The sequence below is a fragment of the Malaclemys terrapin genome, chromosome 11, assembly GCF_027887155.1.
Source record: "Malaclemys terrapin pileata isolate rMalTer1 chromosome 11, rMalTer1.hap1, whole genome shotgun sequence".
Classification (NCBI taxonomy): Eukaryota; Metazoa; Chordata; order Testudines; family Emydidae; genus Malaclemys; species Malaclemys terrapin.
This window is the reverse complement of record NC_071515.1, coordinates 67,053,391-67,066,363: the sequence shown is the minus strand read 5'-3', so window position 1 is coordinate 67,066,363 and position 12,973 is coordinate 67,053,391. Positions and strand designations below refer to the sequence as shown.

At 41.8% G+C, this 12,973-nt stretch overlaps 1 protein-coding gene across 2 annotated transcripts in view; it reads right to left on the bottom strand.

Moving 5' to 3' along the window:
* LOC128845283 (protein mono-ADP-ribosyltransferase PARP14-like) overlaps window positions 1-12,973 on the bottom strand; it is a 50,444-nt gene that overhangs the window by 30,310 nt on the left and 7,161 nt on the right. Inside the window, exons 4-7 of one of the 2 annotated variants that reach the window (XM_054043741.1) lie at window positions 11,045-11,122; window positions 8,399-8,587; window positions 4,332-4,598; window positions 2,511-2,747 (exon numbers count right to left, since the gene is read on the bottom strand). In XM_054043741.1, coding sequence (XP_053899716.1) covers window positions 2,511-2,747; window positions 4,332-4,598; window positions 8,399-8,587; window positions 11,045-11,122 — 771 coding nt within the window. The remainder of the gene's footprint in view (window positions 1-2,510; window positions 2,748-4,331; window positions 4,599-8,398; window positions 8,588-11,044; window positions 11,123-12,973) is intronic. The other variant, XM_054043742.1, reaches the window with a different exon arrangement.

Below are 12,973 nucleotides of genomic sequence, written 5' to 3'. Positions count from 1 at the left end.
GAATAGAACAAGAAGCAATGGGCTTAAACTGCAGCAAGGGAGGTCTAGGTTGGACATTAGGAAAAAGTTCCTAACTGTCAGGGTGGTTAAACACTGGAATAAACTGCCTAGGGAGGTTGTGGAATCTCCATCTCTGGAGATATTTAAGAGTAGGATAGATAAAATGTCTATCGGGGATGGTCTAGACAGTATTTGATCCTGCCATGCGGGCAGGGGACTGGACTTGATGACCTCTCGAGGTCCCTTCCAGTCCTAGATCTATGAAAAGCCCCCACAAGCTAGCTGCAACAGGCTGAAAAGCCCCCACAAGCTAGCTGCAACAGGCTGTTCTTCCTGCAAGCGGTGGACAAAGCAGGCGGCTGCTAAACAACGTTAGAAGGGAGCATTGCACAACTTTAAACGAGCATGTTCCCTAATTGATCAGCAACATAACAACGAAACAATGTTAACCACGGCGACTAAGTGAGGAGTTACTGTACCCAAAGGCTTGTATATCCTGTATGTTACTGTACATGCCCACAGCATAACAAGCCATCATACTAGACAGGATTACAAAATAATAATACTTACTCTTGCCATGTTATAAATAAATCTGAGACATTCCATCCAGAAAAAAAGGAAGAGTTACATTGTAAAGCTCTTTCTACTTTTTTTATGTACAGCATATCCATTGTGTGAACAATGAACAACAGTCTGATTAAAGAGGTGTAACTCTATTATGTGATTGCAGAGTCAGACCAAATATATTTTAATCAGCTTCCTGAAGAAAAAAACTGATATATGGTAATGGGATTTTAAGTGGACTTACAGATTTAGAATGCACACAATGTTCTACATTGGAAGTTTAACACAGACATTGGTGTTCTACACTTTTAACCTCTTAGTACCAGATGCTGCTTGCCTTAACTATACATAGACTTGGCAGGATTCAATTATAATTGATAACTGTAGGTAAACGTCTATTTCAGCTGACACTAAAAATCGATGAAAAATAAAAATCAATGGGTCGATGCGCCTGCAGGGATCCAGTGTCACAGACCTGTTGCAGTGCAGGGAGCTCTGTGCAGCTCCCGGGACTGGCTCCATGACAGCAGAGCTGCATGCGCTCCCACAGGGGTGGTGACACCCGATCCCTACAGACACAAGTGCATTGGAGGGTGTGGTTGTCCTGGTCCAGCGGAGCAGAGACCCCCGCCCCCGGCCAACACTGTAAGGAGGTGGAGGAGGCCAACCTGCTGCTTAACAGCTCCTTGAAAGGGACAATTCCCACGCTCCTGGCCAGTGAGTGAGAAAGCCAAACCTACCTATACAATTAAGGTCAGCTCCTCAGCTGGAGTAAATAATGGAGCTATTTTGATTTATGCCAGCTGAGGATCTGGTCCTCTCTTGAAGCTACTGGAACTTCTTGCATGAGAGACTTCTCCCAGAGCTGTTTGTTTATCGCTAGAAAACAGAGCAACACTTTCCATTTTACGAGACTGGTTAAAATGTAACTGGGCAAATCTATATTATTTTAAAGGATCTGGCATAATTATAGCCAAAATTAATATTGCATCAGAATTCATTCAAATACTAGTGTGGTGTCTAGCCAAACAGATTAAAACGTCCTTAACAACTTGCATACAGTGCCAGTCATCTACAACATAATCTATAATCTTAGGTGTCTATGGTTAGGCACCTAAATCCCTATTTAGGCAACTACATAAAATATGTGAGCTCTCAGCACTAGTGCCCAATTTATAAAAATTTGGGGCCAGATTCTTCATTGCATTCTTGGAGTCACTTGAGGAGTTCTCAGCTGGTGCAGAGCTAATATGCAGGCTACTGCACAACATTCCCCATTCTGCACAGAGCTCCAACCAATCCACAGGGAGCCATTGCAGTTGATGTAAATTTGAGTAACCTCAGGACTAAGGGAGCATAAGGCTCAGGGCTGCTGTAATGAAGCTGGGAGCTGAACTCACCCCCCTCTGGCCCCAGGAGTGCCGAGGGCAGAAATGTGGTAATAACACCATCTCTGCCCACCCAGCCACCGCTCAGATGTACTGAACTCAGCCCAAGTACCCACAAGGTCTGAGCCCCTGAAAGGAACTTGGATACCATGGTGTGGAATGTAGACTAAAAATCTAGGTAGAAAGACAGAAGAGGCTATCCAGGCTCCTAAAAATGCCTGATGAAAATTCACCTTCAACTTATGTGGCATTTTTGTTGGCTTTGGAGTCCCTAATTTAAGAAACAGAAAGGACAGAATCCTCGTGCAGACTCAAAGACATTGCAGAGATCCTAACAATGTAATATATGTCCACTGGAAACTAAGTGCCTCATATTAGTCATATTATATCCAGTCCCAAATCTAGGTTTCTAACCTAACAGAGTAACAACCTGCCAAACCCTCAAACCAGTTAATTTTTTTCTAAGGGTAAGTTAGCCATTTCTTAAAAGAGTATATTCATTTTCATGTTGATCTTTTAACTGCAAGATTACATAAATGATACATATTTATATGTTACCTTTCTGATCATGAAAAGTAATGATAGCTGCATTCTCTTCAGGTAACTGTTCAACATCTGACACTTGTGCACTTCCATTTCTTTTACTTTCAAAGTAGACAGTTATATAGTCATTAGATACGTTAGGTGGTACATTTTCAGCCTTAATGCTTTTTGTCACCTCAAGATGCCGTGCTGTTATATTTTGTTGCTTCGCCCTATGGTTTTGGTTGAACTTTTCAACAAATTTCCTTATATCTATAAACAGAAAAGAAAAACATTTAACAGATTTTTACTATTATGATGTTAGAAAAACCAGAAGAAAATAAGCAAGTGTAGGGATCAAAATGTTCAGTTATACATAATTAATCCTTACTAACCAGCTTTGCAAAAGTCTACTTTCCCACTTGCCTGAGTGATTTTTTTTTTTTTTAATAGGGAAGCAAAATATCATTAATTTTTTCACTATCATCAGCCATCATGGTAGAGGGTGGATGAGTAGTTTTTGTGCCTGGTCTTGTAAATAGCAGTTTTACAAATGTAAAATGATTTCCTCAAGGCTACAGAGGGAATCTGTAGCAGACCAGGATTACAGAATTTAGACATTCCTGCCTGAATTTGGTCTTATGCATATGGGCTATAGTTCTCCATACCATCTGATCTGATTTGTTAATCAGATCAGCTACAATTCTTGTTCAGGACAAATCCACATACACCTCTCACTGCTATACAATACAAGGGAATGCCTGTCTTCTGGAATGGTTGTAATCATGTTCCCTATCATACATACTGATCAGAGACACTGATGTAAATAAGAATATATTATATAAAATAGGCTAAAGTATCACTCAAGAGAGTACACCAGGGGTCGGCAACGTTTGCAACATGGCTCGCCAGGGTAAGCACCCTGGTGGGCCGGGCCAGTTTATTTACCTGCTGACGTGGCAGGTTTGGCTGATCGCGGCCCCCACTCGCCACGGTTCGCTGTCCCGGGCCAATGGGGGCGGCGAAAAGCAGCGCGAGCGAGGGATGTGCTGGCCGCGGCTTCCCGCCTCCCCCATTGGCCCGGGATGGCGAACTGCAGCCAGTTGGGGCCGCGATCGGCCGAACCTGCTGCGTCAGCAGGTAAATAAACTGGCCTGGCCTGCCAGGGTGCTTACCCTGGCGAGCCGCGTGCCAAAAGTTGCTGACCCCTGGAGTACACTATAATATGACTGCTATATATGCATATGTTGACACACACAGAATAGATTTGTATTGGTTTGAAAAAAAAAAAATCACCTTTTAATGACTATTCATTACATAGGATCAAATAATTTTCCCATTGTGGTCAATGGCAAAACTATCACAGTGACTTTAATGGAACAAGGTTTTGGCCCTTAATGAATATTTGATGATGGCTTCTGTCTTAATAAACATGCACCATTCCATTAACAGTTTTGCTGATAAACTGTTGGCACCATATGGCCCATAATTATAATTCACCAGGCACTAAATACTATTTTATATAATTTTCAGTAGTTCTTTGTACACACTGCCAGCTGCCCAGCACTTCTGTACACAGGACTGTAATTTACAAATGACTGTAGTTCCCTCTTCAGTTACAAAACACACTAGATCTAATTCTCTTCTCACTTACACTGATCTTTACTCTGGTGTAGCTCCATTTACTTTAGTGGAGTTACTCCTGATTTACAATGATGTAAGTGAGACTGGATTTTGTCTGAAGCCTGTGGCAGAATATGTTCCTCTGTTTTTCAGCTCAGCTGAAGTGTTAGCTGAATGGCCCCTTTTAAAACATCAAGTGAAAACAACATATTGTACACACACAGTCCATCTTACCAATATCTTTGATAAATGTAACTACAGCCGCATTTACTTCAGGAATCATTTCCATATTGAAGTCACTGTCATCTTCTGATAAGCCACTGATGTTCTCCACCAGCATAGTTAACATGCATTGTTTTGTAGTCTCTTGTATATTTTCAAGCACAACTAGAGATGAAGTCATTTGTGGGAGTTCTTGGATATTCTCCACTTGCCATGGTTTCACATGGAGTGCAATTTTCTTTACTACATGATCCTTTTTCTTTAAGACTTCTTGTGCATCTAGTTCCACAGAAACACAAATAAATGGAGATCTCTGTTATATACCTGTAGTTACTCAGAATGGATCAATACGTTAAGTTCTATATTAAGTTCTGATATATTTTAAAATCTTCTCTCAAGTGGAGTCTTACTTTCTTTTGTTATGGAAAAGATTAAAACAAGTCATGTGGTCAAAAGTTATGATCAAGTTAAAAGTTATTCTACAGCCCTATAAAGGGACATCCAGAGTAGCCCAGTCTCCTTTTAAAAAATGCAGTTACCCCTAGTACTAAATGTTACTAGTGCCAATTAGTCCTTAAGTACCAAATATTGTTTTCTAGATTAGATTTGAAATGACAACATTCAGTGAGGGCTAATGAAGTGGATTAATTTATTGCTGAAATATATTAATTTATTTACAATATATGTATTTAGGACCCTATGGAGCAAAGTTACCACAGGCACAATTAAAGTTAATCAGGTTATTCAGGCTGGGATTTTCAAATGGAGTTAGGTGCCCAAATCCCTTTGGAGTTTTAATAGGAAATGTGTCCCTAATTTCCCTAGGCAACTTTGAGAAAACTTGCTGAAGTGCTTTGCTAGATCTGGACTTGAAGTTGACAGTGCCACACTTAAATATCACACTTGTGTCAGAAATGTTCTTCACCATTATTTTTACAACACCTAAAATGACTATTAGTAAGACTAGAGAAAACATATTTTTCTATTTTTTCAGTCTATTTGACAGCACTTTGTGTATATCAGTTATGCCATTTCCCCTGCATAGCAGCCAGTTTATCCCGTTCATTTGGATCCCTCACACAGCAACAAGCAGAGAAAAGCATTTTAGAACATATGGAAATGTGACGGTAAAACCATGGAAAAGGTCAGGGGAAATTGGGGGGCAAGTGTAAAACCTGAGGCTATTTTAAACTCATTTTTTGAAATTGGTTCGATGGTGCCCTATTAACCTGCCACTGAACTATGTAGTCAAGCAAATATTATCCAATACAATTGTTCTTCGTGGCTGTAGGACTATGCCACATAAGGCTTCACTCACTGAAGCCTTACTATAAAGACAAACACACACACACATTCCTGACCTGCCAGCCACAGGGCCCCTTATAGCACTCTTATTTCTACTTGGTCAGTTCTCTTCTTGTCTCTTGGTTTAAGTATTAGAATTTATTTCTCTGTTGCTTCCCTAATTACCATCTAATGATAAATCGTGTGGGGGTGAAGGGTGGGCAGTACTTGAGGCCAGGCCTGCTGACGGGGGGAGGGTGGGGTGGGGCAAAGGGGTCAACTGCCCAGGTGCCTGGCAATTTAAAAGGGCCCGGGCAGATGGGATAGATACATATTTTTTTAATAAAAATTAAGATTAAAAAAAAAAAAAAAGGAAAGAAATCCGGTTTCCTGCTGCTGCTCTGTACAGAGCGCCGTCCCTCATTGTGAGGGTAACAGTTTGCCAGAGGGCTGCTTCGTCCTGCTGGTCTGGCAGAGCACCAGCAACAGCAGCCCGAATAAGCGTGTGACATCTCAACTGAAATGTGGAGTGTGGTATTTCAAATCAGTCCTTACTGTTCATGATGGAGCAAAAACCTAAGTCCGGAGCTCAGAAACTGAGAGGAAAACAAGACAAAGAAGCCCAACTTGAAAAAAGTAAGAAGGGTAGTTGTATCGTAAACCTCAGCCATACCTTTCTAGGGGGGCCCAGAATTGCTGTCGGTGGGCCTGCTTGAGACTGTATGGAGCCTCACAAGAGGTGAATGTGTGAGCCAACTCAGCCTGGGAGGGCCACTGTCAGGCAACAAGCAGCTAGAGTGTGATCCAAAAGGAAGACAGAGGAACAATGCACCACATGTCTCAGTTTGACTAAGATTCTAGGGGAAAAAAATCGGAAAAGCTCCCCTGAATACTGTCATTATAGTAAGGGAAAAGTAGATCTTCAATTTTAAAGTTGTAGGTGAGAAACCTGAGATATGCTAGGAGTCTGTTTTCCACAAAAGACCCGTGAGTTTCAACAGACCTCGTCTTCTCCACCCAGCTCAGTGATTCTGCAGAAAAACAATTTCAAGGAGGCACACAGATGCCAGCCATGGAGATTTATGTACTTTATCTTAATCAGTCTCTCTGCCCTATGCAGCAACTTGTCTTAAACAGGAGAGTCAAACAAGGAGTTAGGAGATTCTAGTTTCTCTTGGAAGCTACATAGTATAGAGGTTTTTGGTTTTCAGGTTCAAGGCCCCCAGTTTAGGAAGGTAAATAAAGACCTTTCTGAATGGGTGCCTAATTGCAGAAGAGGAGAAACAGACAAGCAGGTAATTTATTTGCTAATTGCAGACGAGGATGTAATTTACTTGCCTAGGATGGTAACTTTGTTCCAAAACTCTTTTGCTTTACTTTTTAATGCCGTTGAGATTCCATATTATCAGGTGAATAACTAGCTACCACATCAGTACAAAGCTAACCTAACCTGAAGAAAAGCCATCTGAATCTTATTTATGACGATAACCCCTTTCATCTTCCTTATCCCTGCTGCCCTGTACCTTGTGTCCAGAATTTCCAGCAACTCCACAGCCAACTGGTAAAGTTTTCCCCTGCACATGGTGCCATGGCAGACTGAGGATAGTATGAAGAATTTTGACAAACAGCAGTAGTGTTTCTCTGGTTTTCACAATGGCATGAAACTTACTGCCTTCTTTTCCCAACTTCCAAAACCTAAACAAAATGGGACTTGCGTGGCGCAAAAGGCCAATGAGAGAATTTACCTCCTATCTGCAGCCAGTATGTAGGGCAGTTCCCCACTTGCTACTTCAGCCCCTGAACAGGCTGCCCTGCCATGCACCTTACACAGTGGTTTCCATATATGAGATCTACATGGATCCAGTGAGTTCTCCCTAGACCTATCCCAGTATTGTTTCCCTGTACTAGTGTATTCATAGCTGGCATGACACCTACATCTCCAGTGCACACTGGGTACAGCTACAGTTATTCTGTTCACACCCAGTCATCCAGGAATAACATGTGTTGTCAGATGTTTGGCTGCGTGTGTGTTCTCCCTGTGTGCTGTCCCAGCTCTGCGCAGATAGCTAGCACAGCAGATCCCTAAGCGAATTGCCCAATGACCACAAAATATGTTAAAGTGCGAAGGTGCCCAGCCAGGTTTATTGTGAATGAAGCAAGGTAATAGCACCTGGCAGACTCTATGAGGATACTAAGACATGTATGCCCGTGACAATGGACACAGCTCAGTCAGTGGTGGGACTTTCCACTGCTCCCTAGGCTGGCCAAAGACACTCCCTCTGAGATATATCTTTATACACAGATAGCAACAAATTACGTATCACCCCTCTGACATAGTTAGATGCCACCCTCTGATGTGGCTAACCACCACCCATTACCTTGTACATAATGGTTCAATCAAAAAATTTCTATCCATCATGCTGTCATCCTGACCTTATTTTTAGGATGGGTCACTGTGTTTCTGTTACCTTTGGGGAATGTGCTGGTATCAAGGTGTTCTGGTACCACCTTTCTGGAATGTGTTTGTGTATATATTCTTATGCCTAGCACTACTTAGGAATTTGTGTTTCTGCAATATCAGCCCTATTCTTGCCAGATTCTGTAAAGCAGGGCCTGCCTCTTGCTCACAACTTAACTTTGCTTTATATTAGCAAGTTTTGACCATTACTTTAGTTCAGGCCTCAGGCCTCTGATACAAGGGCTTATGTCTCAGGCTCTCTTCCTACTACAACATGAAATTTCAAAGACCCATTACCAAAGAGGGCATATTTTTGAGAAGTATGTCTATATCATACCTTCAGCATTTTCAAAGGTGATGATTATTTGTTGATTATTTCTGACGCAGGATTTGATGGGTCCCCCACCTGACCGCATTTTATTTTCAAAGTACATGCTCACAAGGTCATCATCAATTTCCTCCCCTGGGGCAGTGATGATTACTACAGTGGATTGCTCAGAGGATGTCGTCTCTTTTCCCAAATTCCCTGAAGAGGATGAAATCACAGATGAGAAATCTGACTGATTGAACAAAATTAAAAAGGAAAAATTATCTTTTTATCTTTCTCAGCATTAATATCAAGCTTATCAGCACAAAAATAATGATAGAAGAAAGAGAAATAAAAAGCTATTTCTAAAATGACTTTACTTAAATTTGTTTCACAAAATTCTTTAAAAAAAGCCAAATAAACTGAATGTATGATAGTGAAAAGTTGTGGATCCACAGTCCTGGAGACAATGTCTCCTCCACAAAACCAGAACAGCAGAGGAATGGCTGTGCAAACTTCTCCACAATGCCCAGTTTGGCTCATCCATGACAAAGAGGACCACCTGTAACACTTTGATTACACATTTTCCTCTTACATTTCCCACTGTTGTCACCACCAGTGCAGTTCTACCAGTGCCAGCAACGATGGGACCTCTAACATAAACAGGGTATTGGTGTTTTAAACCACCGTGACGTCTACACCCATTTAGAGCAGTATAGGATAACAATGTTTGCGCCACTGCTGACAGTGGTGGAGATGCAGTGTCAATGGAAACAATGGGAAATTTGTGTAGACACAGCCAACAGTGAGAGAGGAAGTCAGTATTCTGGCTCATTTAATACTTGGCCTCTTCTGAGATGGCCACTGAGGCTAGTGGTTCTGTGCTGTTGATACTTATGTGACAAACTGGGAAAATGTCTGGATTATTTCTTGCATGCAGTGTTAGTTGTAGCCATATTGGTCCCAGGATATTAGATAGCCAAGGTGGGTGAGATAGTATCTTTTATTGGACCAAATTCCGTAGATAAGAGAGACAAGCTGTAATGCTGAGAGTTCCTTTCCCAGACCTGAAGTCCTCTGCGTGTCTTGAAAGCATGTCTCTCTCACCAACAGAAGTTGGTCCAATAAAAAAATATTACCTCACTCGCCTTGTCTCTCTGGATTATTTTTTAGCAATATTTTGTAGGACTTGGTTTCCCTTTTCAATTTTATATTGCTGCGTGACTGAATGCATAGAGTTCTTTTACAGTCTCCTTTGATGTATTTTGTTAAGGAACCCAAGAAAGGTAAAACAATGATATAGAGAAGTCAGCCTCATTTAAGGATCTTCAAAGGAATTAAGATAACAATGGCGGGGCCATCAATTGGTAAGTGAGCTCACCTGATTCCCTATGGCTAAGACTGGAAACAAAGACCAATCCCCTCAAAGCCCCTTGCAGAAAGTGATATGGGAGGTGGTCAGAGAGGTTAGCAGGATGTGTCAGTGAAAAGGCTGACAGGCTGACTGAGGCCTGCGATACACTACAGACTTAGATCAATGCAAGGTAGCTTACGTTGACCTAATTACGTCAGTGTCTACATTAAAATGCTGCTTCTGCCGAAGTAAGTCCCATGCTACACCGACATAATTCCACCTTCACAAGAGGGACAGTGCTTATGTTGATGTAGTTAGGGCGACGCAGTGTTTGTTTACTGTGTACTTATGTCATCTGTTGACTGTCAGCCCTGAGTGTGGCTGATGGCTGACAGCTGGAGCAAGCTGACAGTGCCAGGGGCCCAACTGTGAGCTCTAGCTGTCAGCCCTGGAGCGGCTGTCAGCGGTGGGACAGCAAGAGCAGCTGTCAGCCCCATGCAGGGCTGCCAGGCTCCAGCTGTCAGTGTCCCACAATGCCCCATTTCAGTTGGTGGAAGCGCTCCTGGTGAGGATGTGCACCACTGACAGAAAGAGCAAGTGTGGACGTGAACCATCGCTTTATTTACTGCGGTGGCTGTATGTCGACTTAAGTGGACTTAATTTTGTAGTCTAGTCAAACCCTGAGGCAGGCTGCAAGCGGCAAAGGCTGGTTCTCCCAACTCAGAGATGGGGAATAAACCAGACCTGCCTCAGCTGTGGAAAGAGAGGTTAATCTAACATAAGGGAATATGCATGCAGTAGTCCTTGTTGCTTTTAAATCCACTTTTTAAAGTGCTGTGTACCTCTGGGCAAAAATAAATCATGCTTTGTTCTGAAGAAGTGGTTTCTGTCTCTCTGCAAATGTATGCCGTCACAGGCTCCCAAAGACAAAGGCTTGCAGGGTCCAATCCCAGTTGGGCCCGCTGCATTAGTCATGGTTGATACCAGGGGGCTGTAACCCAGGCTCTGGTCTGAGAATGAGCAAACTGTTCAATTCCACCCTAGGAGATGTGAAGGCTCAATGCTTGACACCTGTGGGGTATAGTTAGAGAGATCCCGAAAAGAGAGAGAGAGTGGGCAGGCTCCCCAAGGACAGTGGCAACTTACAAAAGACACAGTCTGTATTTTTTAGACTCGTGTAATTAAGTCTACTTTGCATTAAACAAACACCACAAGCCATTTAATTTTCCATGAAGCTGTTATAGTTTAAATTTCCAGAAAAACCATCAATTAATGCAAGAGTAGAATTTGTGATTGTCGTATTTAACAAACTGTATACATACCTGTCCTCTTTTCCTGCTCTACAGACACAGAATTCCCATCATCAGAGCAGACTGGAAAAGATACATGGCATTCATTAATTGAAAAAAAAAATCCCATGAAGCTAAATAAACGTGATTGCTTGGTGCTTATTGCAGTTGAAGGAACACTGTCACAGTTTTTGGAGCTCAGAATTAATCTAGTTTGATTGTTGTCTCCTTTGACAGCAGTTACCTTAGAATTACACCTTGTGATATATCTTATTTCAAACCAAGCATTATGTCACTCAAAAATAACACAACCTCAAAAATTATGATGCATCATATAAAAACAAACTAGTGTGCAGACAGCCTGTTAGACTGTATCCATCCACTCTGTCAGAAACATGGCTAAGAGCCTTTGCAATCCGTTACAGCACTTTAAAGTAAACTCTGGCTCTTGCGAAATGGATGCTGTTGAACAAGAGATCTGTGGGACAGAATCTTTTTGTTGTTAGAATCATTACTAAGGGCTCCTGTTCCTGCCTGGGGCCCAGGGCACTACCGCAATACAAATAAATAATGGTAACACGGAAGGGAGAAGGTAAATGACAAAAGCTGCCAAACTGCATTTATGGCCTGAAACTTTGCCCCTTTCTCACATGTGCAAGTAAGGATTACTCAAGTAAGTACTTATCATGTAGGGATATGCAGGAGGATGACTAATAAGAAGGGAGAGTCTTACCCTTCTCTTAGCTAAAAATCTTGCAACAAAAACTGCACACCAGATGATTTCTCCAATCCTGTAGCACAAGGGGCTCTTTAATTTTCATTCAATTACTGGAGATTAGTTAAGGAGCTTTGTTTTATCAAATGGGAGGGTTATTTTTAAAGACCTCAATATGGATTAAAGAAAAGTTGGTGTGGAATTACCTTTCTAATTAGGCCAAGAAAATATGCAGATATGCACAGGGTTGAAAGAATCCTAAAAGCCAAAAGGTTTAAACAAATATTTCTGATGATTATACAAGTCTTTAAGAGAGATTCCACCCCACAATCCACCCTGAAATGTTGCTGTGGTGGCATGTAGGAGCCACCAACAGCTCACAAAGGGCTGAAGGGAGTTCCATATGTATGACTTCACATTGAGAGTCTAGGCATATGTACATTGATTACTGAAATACTAGCTCATATTGAGAACAAAGCAATCATCATCCATTGATAGTTTTCAATGAGCAATTCTTTCAATAGACCAGGGATCCTTTATGCATAGATTTGTTTCCTCTGTGACTCACAGTGAATCAGGTGTTGATGGGTGGAACTGACAAAGCAAACATCAGTTTTAAAAATAGACCATGGAGCACAGATACCAGGGTTTAGCATGAGTTGCAGGTTAATTTTATGGCTAAACAATGTTGACAGTGTCCCTTTAAAGTGCCGCTGCTTACATTATCTTTCATCAAGCCTCTATAAAAATAAATTCAACTTTTGAACTGCATTAACACTTTTGATACTCAAGTATCAGGGGGGTAGCCGTGTTAGTCTGAATCTGTAAAAAGCAACAGAGGGTCCTGTGGCACCTTTAAGACTAACAGAAGTACTGGGAGCATAAGCTTTCGTGGGTAAGAACTTCACTTGCATCTGAAGAAGTGAGGTTCTTACCCACAAAAGCTTATGCTCCCAATACTTCTGGTAGTCTTAAAGGTGCCACAGAACCCTCTGTTACTTTTGATACTGTTTCTCCAGGGCAACTGTTGTGCTGCCAATGTTCCACTGATGTTTCACAGATGAGGACTGAGTGTTAATCACATTGAGTAGCACAGCTGGAGCCTGAGAGCACCTGGAACGTTCAGCAGCAATCCCTGTATGTAGTGTAGTTGTAGCCATGTTGGTCCCAGGATATTAAAGACACAAGGTGGGTGAGGTAATGTCTTTTATTCAACCAATTTCTGTTGGTGAGAGAGACAAGCTTTC